This window comes from Ambystoma mexicanum, chromosome 2p (genome assembly GCF_040938575.1).
Source record: "Ambystoma mexicanum isolate Mex_15411 chromosome 2p, UKY_AmexF1_1, whole genome shotgun sequence".
Lineage (NCBI taxonomy): Eukaryota > Metazoa > Chordata > Amphibia > Caudata > Ambystomatidae > Ambystoma > Ambystoma mexicanum.
Window position 1 is genome coordinate 1,117,151,711 of NC_090923.1, and position 21,315 is coordinate 1,117,173,025.

The 21,315-nt window shown below is 45.3% G+C and overlaps 1 protein-coding gene across 1 annotated transcript in view; it reads left to right on the plus strand.

Moving 5' to 3' along the window:
• Positions 1 to 21,315, plus strand: part of PRDX5 (peroxiredoxin 5) — a 46,421-nt gene that overhangs the window by 2,480 nt on the left and 22,626 nt on the right. Inside the window, exons 2-3 of the mRNA XM_069645146.1 lie at positions 10,750 to 10,884; positions 12,257 to 12,388. Of these exons, the coding sequence (XP_069501247.1) occupies positions 10,750 to 10,884; positions 12,257 to 12,388 (267 nt within the window). The remainder of the gene's footprint in view (positions 1 to 10,749; positions 10,885 to 12,256; positions 12,389 to 21,315) is intronic.

Here is a 21,315-nt window from a genome sequence, read left to right on the forward strand (position 1 = left end):
CTTTGAGTGGTGAGTCTGACTTCCCCTAGTGACACCTTTCCTGTTAGAACATGTTCACGTCTCCGTAGACTTGCCCGCGTGCACCCAGTATCACAAAGGTCCACTGTGTTGGCTCCAAACCTTCCGCCCGCCATGGGGTTAAAGTGCTGTCTTCCCAGCTTTGATGTAACATGATTGTGTAACATCCCTGTGGATTCGCGTGCGCGCGCACCACAGCTCATTTGCTCTTGTTTGTTCAAATAACCCTTAATCACCCTGTTAGAAAAATCAAACTTCGGCACTGATTTGTTTTCCCAGCATTCCCAACATCCAGCTACTGCTCAGACCGTTTGGTAGTGATACGTTTCCCAAAGAGCTGGCTTAACATCTCCCGCCCCCAGGCAGTAGCCAATCCAATCGCACATCATACAAGCAATGGCAAAGTCAAACACATTTTTTTTAAGGGCTGTAATCGTTCTCCTCTATTAGCCCAGTTGGTATTTTCAGCAGCAAATCTGCCACTTTAGATCCTTAAAAGATAATCTGCTAGGGACCCACTAAAATTGGGCAGTAAATCACAGAAGTTGCGACATCTACAGAGTTTCCATGCAGCTTTTGCACAACACACCCCGGCAGACTTCTGTTCGCCAATGAATAAATCTGGTGGAAAGTCAGAAAGCTGCCTCTTTGCTCTGTAAATTAATCCTTCGTTCAATGGGTGCACAGTGCTTATTCAAGCAGGGATCGAAATTAAGATTGGATGAGCAGGAGCTAAAAGCAGCTCCTGGGTATCCTTCATTAACAAGAGAGCAGGAGCCGTCACTAGGGAACTAGCAGCTAGTGCATAGTGTTCCACAAATCTGACTTCCACATGAAATGCAAACTTAATGCTTCGTTATTTATGATTCCTTAATCTTTATGTATGTCATATAGATGTGTCCTAATGCATATTTATAGATTCGTTTGCATCAGTTCAGTTGGGTAGCCAAATGTAGCTGTTGTCAAGCCGAACCATGCTCTTCTGGGCTACAAACGGGTGCTAAACGGCTCCCCTCCATTTCAAAACCTGTATATTGTTTTCAGTGTAAAATGGATGTTTCTCTTATGTTGTGAGAGCTAGATTAAATCACAACTTCCCATTTTATAGTGAAATGGGACTCAAACCTTTGGATATCCGTAAGAACTGTTATGCGACGCGATGGCCTTCACATCTAATCTTCTCGTCTGTAAACTGTTGTTCGATGAGGAAGAACAGGCATAAAGAACTGAGGCCCTCTTTTAAAGGGCCCTGCCATTGGCTTTTTAATCCTTTCTGCTGCCCAACTGACCTGCATCATGTCGTGATGCTAATCTGTTCCAAACTTGACAACTCTAATAGTGTTTATGCTGATTCCTGCGCTCCAGATTGTATTGTTTGTTTATAAAGTGCCTATACACAAGTGCCTATACACAAGCAAGTGTATCAAAGCGCTCAAGAAGGGTGGGAACACTGGGGGGAAAAACAAGTCGCCCAGAGCCCTTGAATTTCTTAAGTGATAATGGTCTGTACAGGCAGATTAAGTGAACGTGGTACTTTTACAGTTAAGATAAAACAAATAGGCCTATCGGCGATGCCGCATTTTTTTTTTTCAAGTGCACATTAAGGGGTGAGACAAGGAAGGGCATAAGTCTACAGGCAGAGCTGTAGGGCAAGTGCAGGCAGGACTAGGGAGGGGAAGGGTACCAAGTGCATACAGTCAGACTGGGAAAGTGAGAGAAAAGCTCTCAGGATTTATTACAAGTGCAGTGAGTGAGTGGGTGGGTGCAGGGCCCTGAGGCAAGTGCAGAAAGGACTGACGGGGGTGCCTGGGACCTGTGAGAATCTGGGGTACCCCAGGCGGCCAGTCGGTGAGCTGTATGCAAAGGAGGGAGAGCGAGAAGAGCAGAGGGGTAGGTTAGCAGGGAGAAGGAAGAGGAAGGTCTTGAGGAGTTTCCAGAACTTAAAAATATCAATCAGGCTCAAGACTGGAGGGTGGCAGGGAGGCTCTTCAGAGGAGGGCACCTGCTGAGGAAAGGGATCTCCCTCCAAATCTCTGCTTGGAGAACCTGCTCACTCTAAGAAGGTTGGAGCTAGATGAGCAGAGGGCTTGGTAGGGACAGTATTTAGGAAGGCTACATTGAAGGTAACTAGGTCTAAGGCCCCAGAAAGCCTTGTGGACCATGCAGAGGGACTTGAATTTGATAATTGCAGCCATTGGAGGGCTTTCAGTGCTGGAGAGATGCAGACCCTGGGCTTGCGGCTGAGGGTTAGTCTTGCAGTTCTGTTCTGGTTGAATTGCAGAGGGCGCAGGGCAGAAGCAGGGAGGTTGAGGAAGAGGCTGTTGCAGTAGTCGGAGATTCAGTCTCCGATTTGTTCAAAACGCAGAACTTTGCTTGATTGACGACCCAAGGAAATGACCCCTCTTTGGCACGTTATTGGCTACCTGTCCTGAGTATAACTCTTTTAAACATTTGCTGCCTATAGTTTTTAAATGCTTACACGACATAGGTCCTCTGTCTTAAAACGGAATCCTGCTCTTGTCACCCATAACAGGATTTGCTTTCTGCTGTCTCATATTCTTGTGGTTCCACGTTTTTAAATTCAAAACCAGATGTGACCAACGCTTTCATGCCCAGGGTCAGAGAATCTGGCATTCCTCCCTCCTAGCCTGTCTGCATTTAGAAAGGTAGTGAAGGCATTTTTTTCCAAGTATCCTGTGAATGAAATTAAATCTATTTACGTTCTGGATATTTCATTTGCAATAATTGCACATAAGGCACTCTATGTAGCCAGAATCGCCTGCGCGGTTGAACTTTCCATGTCCGGCGATACTAATTAAGATACTGCTCCTGACTGTTATTTTTTGTTTGCCTTTTCTTGGGATTGCACTTTTGAAAATTTTAGCCAGTCTGACCGGTAAACGGGAGTGATTTGCTCCTCGTCAATTTTATTCTCCTAGAGAGCACATTTCTTCCACTTAGAACAGGATTTTCTAGCTTGAATCCTGCATTTATCCTTTCACTTCTCTTTTGTAGGAGCTGCACATAGTCTATTTGCTGTCCTTTGTGCTTAAAAAAAGTACAATGAAATGAAGGGAACAATCTGGTAATGATCAAGGATCGGATACAGTAACACTCAGGAAAATGAGGTCTTTGATAAATGAACCATGAGCCATTTTTTAGGAGCGAAGGTCAATGGGGATAGTGTTGCACAGAGGTGAAAAGCACGTTGGTGAGAGGCAGCACAAGGTGGATGAGGAACAGAGATCAGAAATTGAAAGGAAGACGCGAGGTTTATGAGTCGGGTGATCAAGAGAAATCGGGGAAACCAGGTAAGAAGGGGCAAGTGAGTGGATACATTTGAATTCCTGGCAAAGGAAATTGAATTTGCAACAATGCTGATATGGTAACTGCTTGAGGCGGGCAAGATGGGGAGAGATGAGAGTTGGAGGCGGTTAGACGGAAAAACAGCTGAATTGAATGTAAAGGGATAAAGATGTAGTACGGGAGCCTGACGTTAAGTGAACAGCAGTAGTACAGTCAGGAAGGAACCAAGCATTGAAGCAGAGTTTTGGTGTAAGTAAAAGTGACACATTTTCATAATCTTGATTGATGAGTGAACCACAGATCTGAAGGCGAGGGAAGGGTCGAAGATGATCCCTAGGCTATGTGCTTGAAAAGACATGGGAAGATGTAAATGGAGAGATCTTCGTGGAGGCAGGAAAAATGATTTCCAGTATCTTAGAGTTCAGACCCAAGAAGTGAAGTCTTCCAGAAAGAGGTTGCCGAGAGGCAGGAGGAAAGTCCATGAATAGAGTAGTTTAAAGGTCGGCAAAGCGAGAGGAATTTGGTTGTCATCGGCATAAAAATGGATCTGAAACCCCAAGCTTACAAAAAGAGATGAAGTGTAGTGGGCGAATAAGACGAGCCAGTGAACTGAACCCTGAGGAACACCATAAGGTAGAAAAAAGGACCTGAAGTCAGGAAACTGAGAAAGAAAGGTTAGCGAGGTAAGAAAAGCAGTTTAGAACCGTGCTGGTGAGTCCAAGGGAAGAGAGGTGAGAGAAATCTATGGAAAATGTAGCGCGGAGATCGAGCAGGATCAGAAGAGTTTCTGATTACGTACATGACTGATAGAATTGGAAGCTACCAAGAGGGGAGTTTCAGAAGAGAAGGTAGGAAGGTTATGGGCATTTTACTTAAGCAGTGTTCAAAATTGCTTGGAGCTATTTAGCTCCTGGAAATAGCCTGGAAGAGCTTGGTTGGCTTGACAGCCAGCCATACAGATAAGTGGAATATTGGCCACTTTTTTACTTGTTTATAAAATACTCTCATTCGGAAATGGACCTACTTTTTTTTTTTTCCTCCATACTTTAAAAAAATAGTGTAAAATACTCCCACTCCCAACAGCTACCAGATTAAGTCTTAACATAGTCTGCCCTATAACCCAAAGAATGATTGCGCTGTAGTGATGGCAGCTGTGAAACATGCCTGTCTTGGCTATGGCAATGCCATGTTCACCCGACTACCAGAAATCGCCCATTTTAATAAGATACAACGCATTAAAAATTTGCAGGAAAGCTTGGTAGGTCTTAAGAAATTTAACCACATACAAGAAAGACCATTGCTCACTGGCCCAATGTGGAAAAATAGTCTTGCATATGTAACTGTGCACAGTGTATCTCTTAATTCACCGATTGCTACAATCTTACTCGTAAGATTGTTGAAGAAATTCCTCATTCTACCTAAAATGGCACCCGTTAATACGGATGCTTTCTGGTCTGGGGCCCTGTTAGATGTATTTTCAAAACCAGCTCTGTGGGCGAGTGAGAAACTAACCCAGTTGGTGGATATGTAAAGTCTTCAGCTGAAGTTACTGTGATTGAGTTTGGCTAAACGAAGGTTGACTTTGGGAGCTGTGGAGGTGGTCTATGTGCAGGTAACCACACATGCAGTCCAGTATTATGATTACTGAAATGTTTTCGTGTAAAGTGTAGGTAAAGCAAAGCTATACAATTGTAGCAAGTGAAAGCCATGCGTTAAAACGCAAATCGTATACTCAACTGTAGCAGTCCTTCCCTATCTGATCATTATTAATGGTGCTTCAACAGCCAAAGTTCTATGTACCTGAGATTAGTGTGCAAGGCTTGGCAAAGTCAACAGGTTGGTAAAAGATGTAGTATTTTTAAAAACACCTTTTTGGAATTCCACAACACTACCTGATGAGGAGGGACATCTAGGCTACAACTAGACCGATCACAGCCAGGGGCAAGAGTGTTGGGTAGTGAACTTTGTGCCCATACTCTATGGTTTGGGGGAGACAAAAACTGGCAAGTGAACTCAATCCAATTCGGTTCCCCCTTGCCCCTCCCAATTGACCACCTCTCGGGTACTTTGAATAGCTGAGGACAATTACTTCTGCCTTCTGCAATAGCTACTTTAATACTATCTCGGGCCATGGGCCAAATACCTGCAGCGTCCCAAGCTCCATCTTGGGTCAACGACCAGTGCAGCAGAAAGGTGTTGTCTTCTGATGAGTAGTCCTCAAGATCTTCCCTGAACACCACTGACGTCCTCAGACAGCAGGCTTCAGGTGCAGGGTGCATGGTTGGTCACACCAGTCTGAGGTTCAAAACGATAAGGTGCTTCTGTGTTTGCAGCAAATGTAGCTCGGCTTCGCTGGGAGATGGCTTTGGCAATGCTGCTGGTCTCCAGGAGCACTCTTCTGGGAGTGCGTTTGCTGAATCTTGGCTCCAGTGGTCGACTTGAGAAACTGTTGCAGGGCTCCTCTTCTCACACATTTGGGCTGCGGGTTGCCCCAGCCTGCACAGCGATGATCTGCAACACACCTTTCAAATAGTAAGGGCTTTCCAATCGTTGATCTGCCCCGCAACCAACAAGCCGAATGCTTGGAAGAGCATAACCTTGTATGGTGCTTCGTGACCATAAGGGGTGGGGTGGCAAAGCTGGCCAAAAAGGAGGACCTGAATCGCATTGCACCACCATACAGTACTCTAAAGGGCTTTCTGTTCAGAGTTCAAAACTGCTGGGAGAAATGTAGCTCCTGGTTAGTGCCTAGGAGATACTGGTTGGCTCAACACAAACAGCTACCAGGAGCTACATTTGGCACCACAAGACCCTGTCTGCTAAACAACTACATGACATTAAATCTATGTTTGGGATTGTGTATGAATGAGCATTAAGTTGCATCTAGAAGGCATTAAAACCCATATCGGTCTTATAATTGAATTGGTAAGGTTATAGCTTGCATCTTATATTTGCAGAACACTATATAAGGGCTCCTGGTTCCTCAAAGGTAGCTCCAATATACTGAATGATGCCAAATAGCCAGGGGCTGCTTTCAGCTCATTTTAGTCAAATCCTTATTGGATCCCTTTGATTTAAAAAAAAAAAAACAAAAGATGGTGCATTTCTAGTGCACTGGAATAATTGGGAAGACCCGGTTTGCTGGAACCTTTCTCTCCTAGGCACATCAAAAAGAATGTTGCGTAAATGAAAGCGGGGGGCATGGGGGGGGGGGGTTGGGGTGTGCCCCTCCATGGTGATGTGCTGCATGTAAACACCACACAGGATATCCTGTCCCCCTGCACTGGTAACCTTATGGGCTGACTAGTGCCACCAAAAGAAATTAGTTGAGCAAAGAAAGTAATGTGAAAAAGGATTTGCTTGTCTCCGAAAGTCAGATTGGGGTTCATGACCTCGAAAGGAAAGTTTCAAAAAGAAAACCTCTTTAATAGTCCCTTTAACACTGGAAATGCTGTAATATCCTGCCTGAACGCAGATTTAGTCTTAGTAGTTACCGGCTTGCAGAAAAGCTTCATGTTTTGATAATGCTCAGCCATGATGAACAGTGCCAAGAGGTGATGGAGTTTGAAGTGCGCTCTGTACAGATAGTTTCACATACTCGTGTCTGGAGGCAATTTGTTTGCTTTTACTTCTCTGTATCAAATATTTGCTTCTCTTGTTAAATGTTACATTTTTGAAGTATAATGAATTGGTAATTACAATTGGTTAATGCATAAAGTTAAGCAGGTACTATACAGAGACTCAGTTCACCAAAATACCAGGGGCAGCGGAAGTGACATCACACAACCCTTGACTGGAAGTGAAGTCATTTGACCCCACCCCAAGTGACACCATGGGAAGTGATGGCACTTGACCTTTCACCCCTTGACAAAATAGGAAGTGGCCTCACATAGCTTTGTTCCTCAGTACACTAAGAAACATATGTTTACGATATCACTGTTATGATGATGAATGGATCACCATATGTAGCCTTAATATTGGTGTGTGTATAGGCCCATTTTACAAAATTACTGTGAATGTAAGCAGATGACAAAGGTCGAATGATGCCGTGCAATGTAAAGAAAATGCACGTCACTGTTGCATGAAATGAATGTCAATTCACCTCGTAGAAACGGAACCAGAACCAAGATTAAACAGTCATCCCCTGTCTAGATATGCAACAAAAAATAATAGTATATATGTATTTATGTTATTTGTTAAAGGAACGCAGAAAGAGACCCTCATTCACTCCGCCCAGACTGCATGGAGAGAAAGCTGTTCTGAATGTTCTACCCACACATAGCAATAGCAACTTGAGTACTGTCTTGTCAAGAGACTCACATATTTTCATCATTCTTTGAAACCGGCATTCTGCCTCTTGCTGCACATTTTGTGAATAAAGTGTGCATTTCCATATTGACAAGTTACTAACTGCTTGTTCTGCAAATTAATGAATAGCAGGCTGCAATTGGAATCTTGTGTTAAAATACAATGGCCCATCATACGTTGACAAATGACACATTCCAGGAAGATCTGGAATTTGACATGTAAAGGGTCACTGAAGAGGATTAATTACTGCCTCGTGTGCAGCCCTTGATCAACAAAAGAACGCAGGAATAAACTTGAACATGGGCCCACCCCTGCAGGTGAACCATGTATCAACTCGTACTCGGCGAAAGAAAGCCCCCCAAACACGATACAGTGCCACAACACAATTGGGCTGCATGATCTAAGGGTTGCCCCCCCCCCCTTGCACAATCTATACCCTTGACCAAGATCTCAATGTGCAATAGTTGCAATTGAAGGTACCCCTATGCTTTCAGATCCTGTACTACAGACACTGTTTGGGAATGAGAGGTCTCAAAGTATGAGAGCCCACAGAGTAGATGTAACGACTACAGGAACTAATTAAGAGAAATATTTTGTGCAACCAGATATCTGGGGACAAAGTATAGTACCTCATGGAAGTGTCAGGCACCTGGGAGGGTGTCCGGAAATTTCGTCGAAAGACATTTCGTCGACGGAATTGACCTACGAGACCCAAGCTGGTGTGTGACCAAGCTCGCTGTCTGTGCCCTGCTAACATGCACCTCTTTCCCACTGCCTTGCTGTACGCTGACTCCTGTTCCGTCTGTCAGGAGGGTACAAGCACAATGGGTGCGGAGACAGCCTCATGGAGGAGTTGTATGCAGACTCAGCACCAGCCTGTCATACAGATCGTATGCCTGACAGCCCAGGCACATGAGCTGGCTGTGTAGCAGTGCATGGAAGGACGGCAGGGTAAGTCTTCCCCATTCACTGCGCGTCGGGTAATTACTGGGCGAAAGGGCAGAGTCTGTGGTAGAAAGCAGTGGCGTTTTCCAAGTCTCTGGTTTTTGTCGTTCAGTTCCCAGATACACCTGAAGCCTGATAAACCACACAAGGAATTTGTACTTTCATTTTGCGAGACATTTCTCAACCTGACCGGTGGAACTCTGGCACAGTCTTGCGGAGATGGTCGGCCACAGGGAGCTGCTCTCTGCTGTGGAGTCAGGTGGATCCTGTGATAAACCTGAAGTTCTCACCCGCTAGTCCGCAGGGGAATCTGTGATCCAGTTGGCCAGGACATGGCCATCACATTTGGATCCAGTTCCTGGGGGTGGACCAGTGCAGGAGGATAACCTTAATGAGGGGATCTTCGGAGGAGTGGGACACCGGAATGTGAGACGCAGTATCCCCTCCCCTGTACCAACTTTTCCTCATCCTACCAGGTAGGATAGTTAGGAATGCAGTCCTCATCTACCCCCCCTCACCCCCATCCTTTCTCCACATGAAGACTTTCTCACGGACAGCTCACCATGAGCAATAATAGACTTGCACCACGGCCGTATACCTGACCTGTCCCTATACGATGGTCGGGCAATTGCTGATCATTACACACACCTGACTCCATCACACTTCGAAAATGGATAAAAGACGGAGCACGAAAGCGCACTGAGCAAAGCCTGCAAGGAAACCGTTCCAAGATGGCAGTTTAATACGTAAAGAAAGACAGTAAGACCAGAGAGGGTTGCAGGGAGGGGCGTGCCCCTGACCTTTTCAGACTGTTAAGTTTGTGAACCTTGGAAAATAAACCAAAAACCGGGGACTAAAACTGAAGAAACCTGCATTTCCAGACAGTGGTGCCATGCCTGTCACCCCATGCATGGAGCGTGCACTTTTTTAAAGTAATTTTTTTCCCCAACTATTGAAAAAAATTGCAAGCTCAATGCCAGGGGCAAACGGAAGACTGCAGCTGCCACCCCCATATATCAAGTCTATGAAGACAAGAACTGCTGTTTTGAACTTGCCTGCTAGCCCAAAGTTCAGAGATCCAAAAAGGATTATGTTTAATGCAAAAAAGGCTGGTGTTTGTGTGCAGCTCAAGCGAAGTACAGGTTGAGTGCTAGTTTATGGAGTCAGTTCTGAGCAGTGTCTGCTGTCCTGTAAGGGGGGAGGCGGGGGGCTGGGCAAATTAAGCTAGAGCATGTGAGGCCCGACCCATGTCTAGTGGAGGGAGACTGTTCAGGCAGAACTATTTCTTTCTCGGTAAAAAGTGGAGAGGCCATAGGCACAGGATATTTCACATGAAGAGGGCTGGGGGGGTGGGGTGGTAAAGCCATATTGCCCCACAATAGAACTAGGGCTTTGCAATTTGGACCAAAAGTCGCATCTCGCTATTTCGGGCTATGAATGGTGATATATGATGTATCTGTTTTGTTTGTGGGTTAAATGCTCAGTTGTAAGCCACCAACTACATGTCACAAACACCGACATTGATCAAAATAAAATGCATATACCAGGTTCTTCTTCCTGTTTGAGAATGCACACAACTGTGTAAATAAAAAAATAAAATAAATTGTATATGGTATATCTCAATATCTATTGATACATCTCAAACTCGATAGATCGCCCAGCCCTCCGAGAACCCTTTAAGATTGCAAGGTCTAAAATGAACCTTTCACAGGGAGAATGAGAATCTTAATGTTTCAGTTTGCCAACATCATGGCCGGGCTGTTGGGTTCATTTTATGGGGTTTTGGGGTCATAATCGGAGTAGACTTGCTTCTGGTACAGTCTGGGAAGGAAATTTTCAGAGGGTGGACGTTGGCACCATTTTGATATACTTCACTCCAAATCCACAAAAACGCAGTTGCTCCATACTAACGGTTTGCAGTACCCCCCCCCCTCTTGCCCCCCAACCCAGTCATGGTTCCTACCACCTTCACTGCTTTCCACCTCATAAAGGCTGTGTTGGCTGGAGTGGTTGCCTTTTCTTGGCATTTAAATGTCACAACACCTAGGAGGGGTGAAGTAGCCATTCTGGGTATTTTTCTTTTTGGTGTCTAGCACAACTGGGATAATGCACTCTGACTGTGTGGCTGCATGTTGTATCTGCTCCATCGCATCTCTTCTCCCACCCCTGCAGGTTGGAGATGCTTTGCCTAATGTAGAAGTCTTCGAGTGTGAGCCAGGCCACAAAGTCAGTGTGGCTGAAATCTTCAAGGGCAAAAAGGGAATACTCTTTGGTGTGCCTGGGGCCTTCACACCTGGCTGCTCAAAGGTGAGTAAGAGCTAAGCGCATTAGGGGGTGGGTCTCGAACAATTCCTTGCTCCCAAGACGCCCTGTACTATGTTGGGTTTTATTTTTTTTGTTCCTCACTTTGTTCAAAGGCCATCAGAGCTGCACAATATAACATCATATTTAAATGATCAATGACCAATTCTGATGCATAAACCTGGTTTTATTCTGTATGATTTTGTTCGGAATGGGAGAGCATGTACCAAGAGCATGGCGAGATGGGACTGGCATATATTGTAGACCTAAATCGTCCAAATCTGAGCATGGGACGAGTTGCATGTCGAGCAAAAAGGCACTGTGTGGAAAGGAACAAAAAAACCACGGAAGGAATGAAGCTGGGTCCAGAAATGTGTTTCTTTATTTCAACATGTGTGGTGAATTTGTTCTATGGAATGCTAGTTGCAACGTCCAGGTGATGGGAGACTTGTACTGTAGTTCTGAGTTCCAGGGCAGTAGCCCAGCCACTTTGACGTTTTTCATTGCAATGTCCAGAATCCTTTTTGGGTTTGGGCTCCTCGCAAAGCCATAGAAATGTTGGGGGCATTCTCTTTTCAGCTGCACTGTCCTAACCTGTACTGTTCATGTATCTGAATTCTGGAGTTTCCTGAGGTCTTGAGTTTTTGCGCTCAATGTTGGTCCGAAAACTTGAAAGGGAATGTCTCCATTTAACCTGTTCTTGGTTCATCAATTATGAATAGTTTCCGGGATGGGCCAGATTTATTTTTTTTGTATCCCAGAACGTCCAATCGAGGGAGGAACTTGAGAGGAAAAAACATCCGAATGAGTACTGTGATAAAAGGCCAAGCAATAGCAGTGTCCAAAATGGTAGCTGGATACCTTATTTTTTTTTTTCCTGTCCCCCGGATTTTCTTCCCACCCCCCTCATTAATTGAAAATGTAGCCCCTGCTTTTTTTGGGTGGTTTTGTAATAAACTATTGATTCCCTTTATCTGGTCAAATTGCTGTGATCCATTCTCCTCATGCTCCCCCTTAGACTTTTGGTTCACGTACATCTTGCCCCCATTTTTGTCTCGCTCCCTCTTGCTGTACCCACAGAGAAGAAGTGGAATATATTTGTCAGCTGTGCTCCTTGTTTATTTTTAATGCGCACCAGACCCAAGGGTATTAGGGTGCAAAGGAGGGACAAGAGGATTGTTCAGCTTGGGTTACATTGCTGTGCGTTGCAGTACAAAATAATGGTACCATCAGTACACATTCTTGGTGCTATGTCTTGCACCTTTTGCTTGTTGCATATTATTAGAATTAAGGTGGTGGTGTTGCAGAAATGGTGGTGGGGGGTGCTTGTCTGGCTTTTGCACACAGTTTTGACTCGCTTCTTTGTTCACTGAAATAGACTCACCTCCCTGGGTTTGTGGAGAAGGCACAGGAACTAAAGGAGAAAGGAGTCTCCATCATAGCCTGCATCGCCGTTAATGACGTCTTCGTGATGAATGAGTGGGGAAAGGCACACCAGGCAGGGGGCAAGGTGAGTGCTGGTGTTAATAGGTGTTCAATGGTGCAGAAAGTTTGTAGCATACTATATGGGAGCACACGCTTGCATGCACATGTGTACTATGCATAGCTGCTGAATGATCTCCAGGAACTCCCACATCTCTGCACCAATTTGAGGGTAAACTGAGTGACCACAGAAATGTGCACACAACCCTTTACCACCATTTTTCCTTAATGAATCATCATGCATTTTTCTCCACGGTCTCTGTCCTGGGTCCGCAGTGTTCTGCCTCTTGTTCAAGGGCTGGGCTTTTTAACTTTCCTGCATAGGCAAAACACGTGCAATGCTCCCAAGAATTGCCATGTCCTCCAGGTGAAAGCTATATACCACAGCTGCAGAGGATAACCATTGACTGTCCCACGTGTGTAATGGATTGCTCTGTTCCTGCCTAGGAGCGAGTGAAGTGTGAAAGGTTCGTATGGACCCCAGGTCCCTTGTCTGCTCATACCAGGTGCACTGCTGCATAGATCGAGGTGTGGTGTTTAATTTGCAAATAATTGCCAATTACCCCTATGACGAATGCAACCTCGCCCACATGGGTGAAGATGGGTGGTTGGGGCTGGGACCAATGGCCTGACGTCCCCTATGGAGCAGGCTGCCTATGTATAGTAGGGTCTCAACAACCAGCCTCGCAGGTTTTTACTGAATGCAATGATGTCACTGACGCCTTGTACCTTTTTTATAAGGTTCTGTTCTTTGTTGGCACTTTTATTTTTGTGTCAAAATAAGACGTATTATCCTTTCAAGAGGTGTATTGGGCCCTTTTCCCTAGTGTGTTTATTTAATAAAACATTTTTTTGGGGGGGTGGGAGCGTCTTTGGGGGGGGGGGTGGTTTCCTACACACTATGACACAGCTGTACAATGGAATGAGATGAAGATACTTAATAAAACAATCTTGATCACTCTGGCGTACCACACAAACCTAAGTCCATCTGGCTTATTCCCTAATGCAAGATGTGCTGTGCCCTGTATTTTTGGGGATAATCTGAAGACTAAATCGAACTAGAAAATACCTGTTGGTCCATTCAGAGTATATTCAACACCCCAGCTTAATGGAGCAGGAGTCAAAGAATGCTGTTGCCTAGAAAATACAGAAACTGAGAAATAGGGGTGGTTCACCATAACATGGCAAAACCCTAAAGAGAAAATTGGCCATGCCTCTGGTAGGAAGGAGCTGAGAAGTAAGCATTGACTGTCCCAAACAAGGTGGGGGGGGGGGGGGCGCCCATATAAACACCATGCCAAACCTGGCGTGAGAAGAACGAGCAGAAAAGAGAAGGAACCAGAAAACCAAGCAATAGTGCAAGGACTTTCTGCTCAACAGGTTGAGGAGTAGGTGGGCCAAAGCACTAGGATAATTGGGTGGGAGGGTGGGGGGGGTAAAGGGAACCATCTGCTGAACACAATGTTCCGATAATTTTCCAGCACGTACCAAGTGAAACTGTTTGCTGACTACAAACACTGCATGGGCCACTCTGCCCCCCTCTCCTGGTTGCTTCCATCTGTTCTAACTCTACTCCTCGCTATTAAACCATTTTTTCTGAGGGCTTGCAAAAACCAACCTGGAGTGTATTTACAGGGATTCCAACAAGCTAATCCTCGCTGTACAATGGTATTGTGGCTGCGCATTCTGGATACCCCCCTCTTGAGTGGGGGTAGGGTAGTTCTAAGGTACAGTCACTCATACAGTATAGTAAGGTCACTACATTTACAGAAAAATGTACTCTTAACATTTCTACTGTGCAAATAGTCCTAAAAATAAAGCACACATTACTGATGTAACAATGTTCCTAAAAGTGGCTTTTCATCTATAGCGCCTGCTTTTAGAAGATAGTCCACTGTGTTAGCTGTTGTATGTGACTTTAACTACTTTTAAAGAATCTGTTTAGTTGTAACAATGTATCCCTAAAAGTGCCAGACCGTCACAGTTAAGTAAAATTATACAGTACTTGGAGCTAATGCATCTAGTTCAAAATATTGCCCATATACTTTAATACACAAGTTTGTAAAGGTGTATATTACCAGTGTATCCCAGGGACCCTAGAGTCTGAAGTTAGTGTACCCCATGACTAGAGTTGGGAGTTTTCCTAAAGTCCACTTGAGGTTAGACTTCATAAGACTATCCCAATGGTATACATGTCCCAAACCCTTGGTATCGGTCTGTACTACTCATGGAACCTTGGTAGTGTGGCAGAGCAGTCAGGCTTATCATAAGAGGAAGATGTGATCTGTAGTTAAAAGCAGATCAAAGAAACGCTTCAACCAAGGCATTTACATAAAATATATATTTAGACAAATGTGCTACGATTTAAACCAAAACACACAGGATTACTTATAGATACTTTCAAAGGCCACTGCGTTGCTTGTGGTTACAACTGTTAAAGGGTTTGACACTAATGACAGTTCTACTGTATAATTGGTGCTACAGCGCACTCGCTTAAGACAGAAGAAATATGGTAATTGTATTCAGTTGGCAAAACCACATAAGGTAAAGTCTTTTGGGAAGGGAAACAGTTGTTAGTCATACAGTAGCAGAGCTTAGGATTTTGGACTGTTTCCGAGCAATCTAACGTTTCAATTCCTAACTGGCCATTAAAAGTCAGTTCAGAGAGGGCTTAAAGTCTTAAGAAGTAGGGAAAGTTCCTTAGGATACTTAGTCTCTAGGAAAGGATACTTGAAGACTGAACACAGCAGTGGAGACCCTGATAAAGGGCTTGCAAAGTGACAAAAGCTGTCCGCTTGGGTCAGGGGCAAGCGTGGGCACCCTGAACACCTTTGTGCACTCCAACGCTCTGGAACAACTTTTTGGTTTAAGGTAAGCAATACCCTTTGAGCCCCCGCTTCCCCCCCAACCCCCCCCCAGTACCTTTTAGGTTAGAAGAAATGTTCATTGCTGGATTCTCCTCTGTGTAGCAGTGATCAACCCAGTCTCTGGACTGTTTGGTTTGGTGACAAAAGGCAGGACAATGAACGGGATGTCCCAGCAGCAGTCCTGAGAGAACCTCTGGCATGGATTTCTTCAACTTCTCTGGTCAGTCTGTGGTTTTGGCACCTTCTGCAGCACCAGCAATGCACACGATTCGCCCATTCAAATCTTCTTAGAATCCTGGAGTCCTCCACTCTGGTGAGGTTACGTGATCAGTCTGATTTTGTCTCTGGAAGTTCACCTGAAACTCAGCAAAGATTTGGACGGATTTGGCCTCAACAAGACATTGCACTACAAATGGGTCGGAGGTCGCCTGGTATTCGTGGTCTGCAGCTCTGGAGAGGCACAGCACCTTGGGAGATGGCTCAGATTGTAGTTGGTCTCAGGGCTGGTTTGTCCCACCGACTAAGGGAAGGAGTCCTACTCTCTGGAGCTCCTCTGTCACATAGAAAACAGGGTCAGGACAGCAGTCACTTCACGGTGTTGCAAAGGGTCTGCAGACGTCTCTGGTCATCTTCAGTTTCCAGTGGTAGACTTGCCTTTCACCCCGGGAACCTCACCTCTTTATTCTGTTTCAGCACACTCCTCAGCAGTTTACAGAAGGGGGTGGGGGGCTGTCCAATCAGACAGCCAGACTCCCCAGTGGGAACTGGTTCCATTCAGGCACTCGGGCAGACAAAGAGCAGGGTAGTGAATAACTCCTCCCCCCACTTCCTGCCTGCCGAGACACCCTGGACCCTAGGCGGGGACACCCAAGGGTTCCCGCCAAAGGCAAAAACACACGCCTCCCACTTCCAGAATGGTAGAAGGGCTAACTAAGAACAACAACTCTAGAAATGGTGAAAAAAGAAATGAGCCACCAAGCTAGTACTTGTGCACAACCAAAACTGTGAATACATTCTGCGGTTAAATAGCACAATAGTTTGTAGAACACATCCACTGCCATGAGCCGTAACTAGAAGGTTGTCTCTGTGACTAAAGGAGCAGTGAGAAGGGGCATACTAGTTATCCCATCGGCAATCCCTCAAAGTGTGTTTTAGGAAGGAAACAAAGTATCCTTCTATCCTTACTATCTTTAGTTACTCAAGGATAAATAAGGAATCTCAAACGAGTAACCAAAGGGTTCCCTGCAACACCGCCCATAAGGTGTGCTGCAAAAGTAAAACTGATGCCTAAAATATGGAGGAAAGTAGACCATAGTAACGGAACAGTTCAAAAAGCCAGAGCAAATAAGAATGAATGAATGAGTGGAAAAAGACTTGGCTCATTCAGGATGGAAAGAAAGGCCCAGAAGTCAAGCAAAAATTGCTGGGAGCCTCACTAGGAGAGGGATGAAGCATCAACATTATAAATCTCCCCAGCCTTAATGCTTAGTTTCTTCCTTATACAATACGCTTCTGTGAATACATCTGATCTACGACATTTGTAAATTACCTATGTTAATAAGGTTGCACATGTCAGTACTAATGGGATTACTTTATGTTTATCTTATGTATTCTTATGATTTATGCCAAACCACTGTTTTCTATTGTTGCCTGTGGTAACCCTGTAACGTTTTATTACATGCTCTCCAGCGCCCAGATACCAATGGGTTTGGCGCGTGCTACAAATGCTAGATAAATAAAATACAGTTCCACGTTCAGACCCAGGCTTGATGGCCAGAAGAGTTGCAGAAATGTTGTCCGGGGGACTTGGAGAAGGACTGAAGGCAACGCGTCAAGTCTGTGGAGAGAAGAACCAGTGACTAATTGGTGGTCTGAAGTCTGATGGATGTACACCAAGCGACTGGAAGGATTCGAAGCCCAGGTGTTATGGGTGCATAGGCCTGATCTGGCATTTTGGTTTAGTTATCATTGCAGGGCCAGTTCTTTTGGAAAGATCTTAAATCAGAGGGCCCAGAGATGAATTGGTGAGAAACTGCCAGCAATAATGGCTGACCCACCTACTATGGTAAGTCTGAACCAGGAGATGGACAAGTTGGCATTTTGGGTGATGTAGTTTACTCTCCCTACACTTCTCAGCTCTACTCTTAAAGAAAGGAGTCAAAAAGAGTGCTCATCAGGATGTATTTGTCCCAAGTCTGCTGTCCAGGAAAACCTACCCATATGATCCCTGTCCATACCACTCTACAACTAAACAGAACCTGAGTTAATGAACAGTATCATAAGGGTCTTCTACCCAAATGATGTAATTGCTGCTGGTTTCTGTCCCCACCAAAATGTCTATCGGAAGAAAGGGCTTTTCCCAAGATGCACAGTTCTACTCAAGGCACTAGCAAATTTCTCTTCCAACCAGCCCTCCTGGGATTACTTTGAGTCCTTGTCTCGCTTTCTCCCTGGGCGGCCAGGGTCAATTTCCTGGTTCGTAGGCCCAGACGATTCCCTATTCTTGGGATGCACTCCAGGCAACCTTGTGATGTTTTCCACACCTTGCTGCTTTCTAGATTTTACACTTTCCTGGAGTCTCTAGTTTCACACTCCTATGTGATTTGATTTGCTTTCTCTCAACCAACTCTGTTTGCTCGTATCTCAGTGTGAGGCCTGTTTTCTCAGAGCCCACCCTCCACCTGCTTCCCAGGAATAACTGCACACCTTCTCATTCGTCACAGTGCTCCTCCGGGTCAATGTTCAGGTCGTTCAATGTAGTTTTTCGGCTTTGGCATCTTCCACTTCCTTCTGTGGGTTTTTGGCATCAGTTCGTAATGGTGCCGTTCTGCTCAGGCGATCCCTGCTGCTGGAGACACTCTGGGACCGTGCTTCTTTAGTCCACATCTCAGCAGGGGGACCTGATGTTTCACGGGTTTGCCTCTACTTTGGCCTGCAAGGCCTGGTCTTCCCCTCCCTCTCCCTCCTCCCCTTTCTCCTTGCCTTCCCCTCCTATCCCTACTCTCTTGTGACTCCTCCCAAGAGGAGTTCTCTTCTTGCTCCGCAAGCGTTGCTCCTGTCCGTAACCCCTCCAGCTACACTCTTGTTCACTGCAATTGGTCTTTTATCTTTCATACGGGGAGGGGGGCCCCCCCCTTCTGCCCATTTTCCATCTCCGGTTGAAGACTTGTCTGAAAGGGGCCACACTAGAACCAGCCATTGCTGTGAAGTTTTTTTCCTTGTGCAAGTTAGCTTTTATGTAACTAACAAAGTTAATAGATTCCTGGGATAAGGGAGGATAGGATATAGCCCCAAGTGGGATCCTACTTGCCCTGTCCTTTAGGGTGTGTTAAGCTTAGTGGGCTCACCTCCCTACTCCCAAAGGGGTTGACCCCCCTTGAGTAGGGGGATTGATTATTGATTCCCTGGATTTGTTATGAACTGTCGTGAAGGACAATGGTGACTCTAGGATTTCAGGCAGCACCAGTTCAGGACAGGGTGGACGCTACAACAATGAGTTGGCAGCCTCACCAGCTGGAACCAGGATTTGCCACGAAGTGGGTAGTGATCAGCAGCAATACCAGAAGTTTGGATCCCTTGAACAGCAGGGGCTTCCACTTCATGTCCAGTTAATAGCACAGGTCGGGGAAGCTTCACAGAAAAGCAATGGTGCCGGGCCAGAGGTTCCAGCTATTAACTCTGGATGGAAGAGGAGGTATAAGCTGGATTCTAGTGAGACAGTTTAACCTTACAAGAGTTGGCAGCACAGCCAGTCTTTGGTATCTTCAGGGATCCTAGAGCAAGTTTCTAGTAAGTGATCTCTTGAATGGCCAACAGTCTCCCAGGTTATATGTGCACTGGGATGGAGTGTATCCAAGCCCTCAAACACCATGCACTTGGGTTTGGCAGCCAGCCCGTCTGGATTGGGCAGTGAAGCTTAACTTTCTAAATTGGTTTCGTTTGAGCTGTAAAGGGAGCTTGCATGTTCAGAACAACCAAAATGTTGGCTTGTTTAAAAACCGCACACAGGACGACAAAGAAAATACTGGCTGTGTCCCAAATATGCATTGGTTACTTTGCTTTTGCTTGGGCAGCAAGTGTGATTCAATGCTTTGGGAAATGGTGATGTAGCCATGTATAAATCACACAGCGCCACCATTTACTATTAAACACATTTTCTTGGTGAGAGAACTCGCACAGAGACAAAATGGGGTACTTTGCAGTAGATGTCTACATCTGCCACCAAGTTTGGTCGAGATTCTGATACCCCTCAATGTTTGGGTGACTACCATAATTGGCAAAAGAGAACCCAAAAATGGGTTTCCCCTCTAAATCATTTGCTCTTCCACCCACCTCTATCTGTCCCTTGTGCACATCCCCACCATCGGCCTGTTCCTTCAACTTAAATCTAACTTTGGCCCATCTGTGAGCACTATCTATAGACCTTAAGTTCCTTCAAACAGTGCTAATAACTTAACATCCTTTGTCCCAATGCAGGTTATATGACAGAACGTGTTCAAATGGTTTAAGGAAGGTATTACGTTTTCTGGAGGAGACTAGGATAAGCTTCATATGTTCACCAATCAAATTCTGACAGTAACGTCACTTCAACTTAATCAGTACTCCATTTAGAGTGTACTCCTTTAAAGCTTCATAGGTTTAATGCTACACTTGCTTCTAAATTCTCAAGATGCCTCTTGGAAATGGAGGATGGTGTGTAAGGGTCTCTTTCTCTGTGCTCTTGAAGTGCGGCAATCTGAGCACTGAAAGTTACTGGAGCATGGTTAGCTAACTCATGATTACGGCTGGGATGATCAATTGCCTCTTACCACCAAACCTATTTGTCGGTATGTAGTAATTAGTTGCAATTTTAGATTCATTTCTATTTCCATTTTGAAGAACTTATGCTGCAAGCTCAGGCAATGCAAACAATCGGTACCAGTATGGGATGGGGAAGGAAAAGGGTGGTAAATTAGTAGGCAACAGCACAATATAAATTAAAGAATTTCTCTTTTAGTTTCACTTGCTGCCCCCAGAGAAGACCTACGTGCCACAATAAGTGGGATGATTAGTTGAGGTGTTCAGCTGTGTAAAGAAGCATACTTGTTATGACTCTGGCCCGATCCCACTTTTTGAATTGCTTTTTTTAATGTGGTCTTTTAAAGAAATGGTGATTCCTATGATCTAACCACATCTGATTCACAGTAAACCTATGCTAATCTGTTAAATACTGGCCTTTATGCTGATTTTCTTTTCTGTCTTTCGTATATTGTATTTTTTTTCTCTTCCTCCTCTGCCAATGTCTGTGCGTTGGGGGAGAGGGGAATGCCCCAGGTGAAACGCGGTATTACATCAAGGGAGAAGAGGACGAAGCCCCTGGACTTTTGTAGGCTGTTTTAGATCAACTGCCCTTCCACCTAACCTCCCTTGCCAGAAGCCAACATCCCCTCTGTCTATCATAAACCCATTAGGAACCTAAACCTCAATACCTGCTATCTCCCAAGAGCCCGGTTTTCCTGTTGCCTACCAGAGTACTCCCAGTCATTCTTCCCCCACATCCTCTGCTTATTTCCTGAACTCCCAGTCTACTTTGACAAAACACCATCATTCCCACAACCCCATATTCATTTCACAAACCTTACCAAACTCTAATCCCTCCCCCCCCACCCCCATTTTTGACATAACACCATACACTGTGAAAGGCTCAGGACTAACACCAGAGCCGTTTACCTGAGTTGTCCCGACACAAGGGTCCGTCTGTCTGGCAATTAACGCACCTGACGGCCCTTCCCAGAGGGCATGTTTTGAGCAAGGCCAAACTCGTGAGGAAGCAGCTTTTCTGCACCATCAGTTAAAACCGAGGAGAAAGGCGGTGAGACCTGGAGGGAAGACTAGAAGGGAATTGCCCTTGCACTTGTCAACTCAGACCCGAGAAGCCGCCGAAACGGAAATCTTAAGAGTGGGAAGTCCAGCTGGCGTGTGGTGTGATGTGTGTCAACAGCACACACGGACCTCCCGCGCTGATAGCCAAAGCAGGGAGAAGCGCTTGCCACCGTGGTGCATTCATTGACTCCCTAGACAAACTCCAGTTCTGCACAGCTGGTGAAAA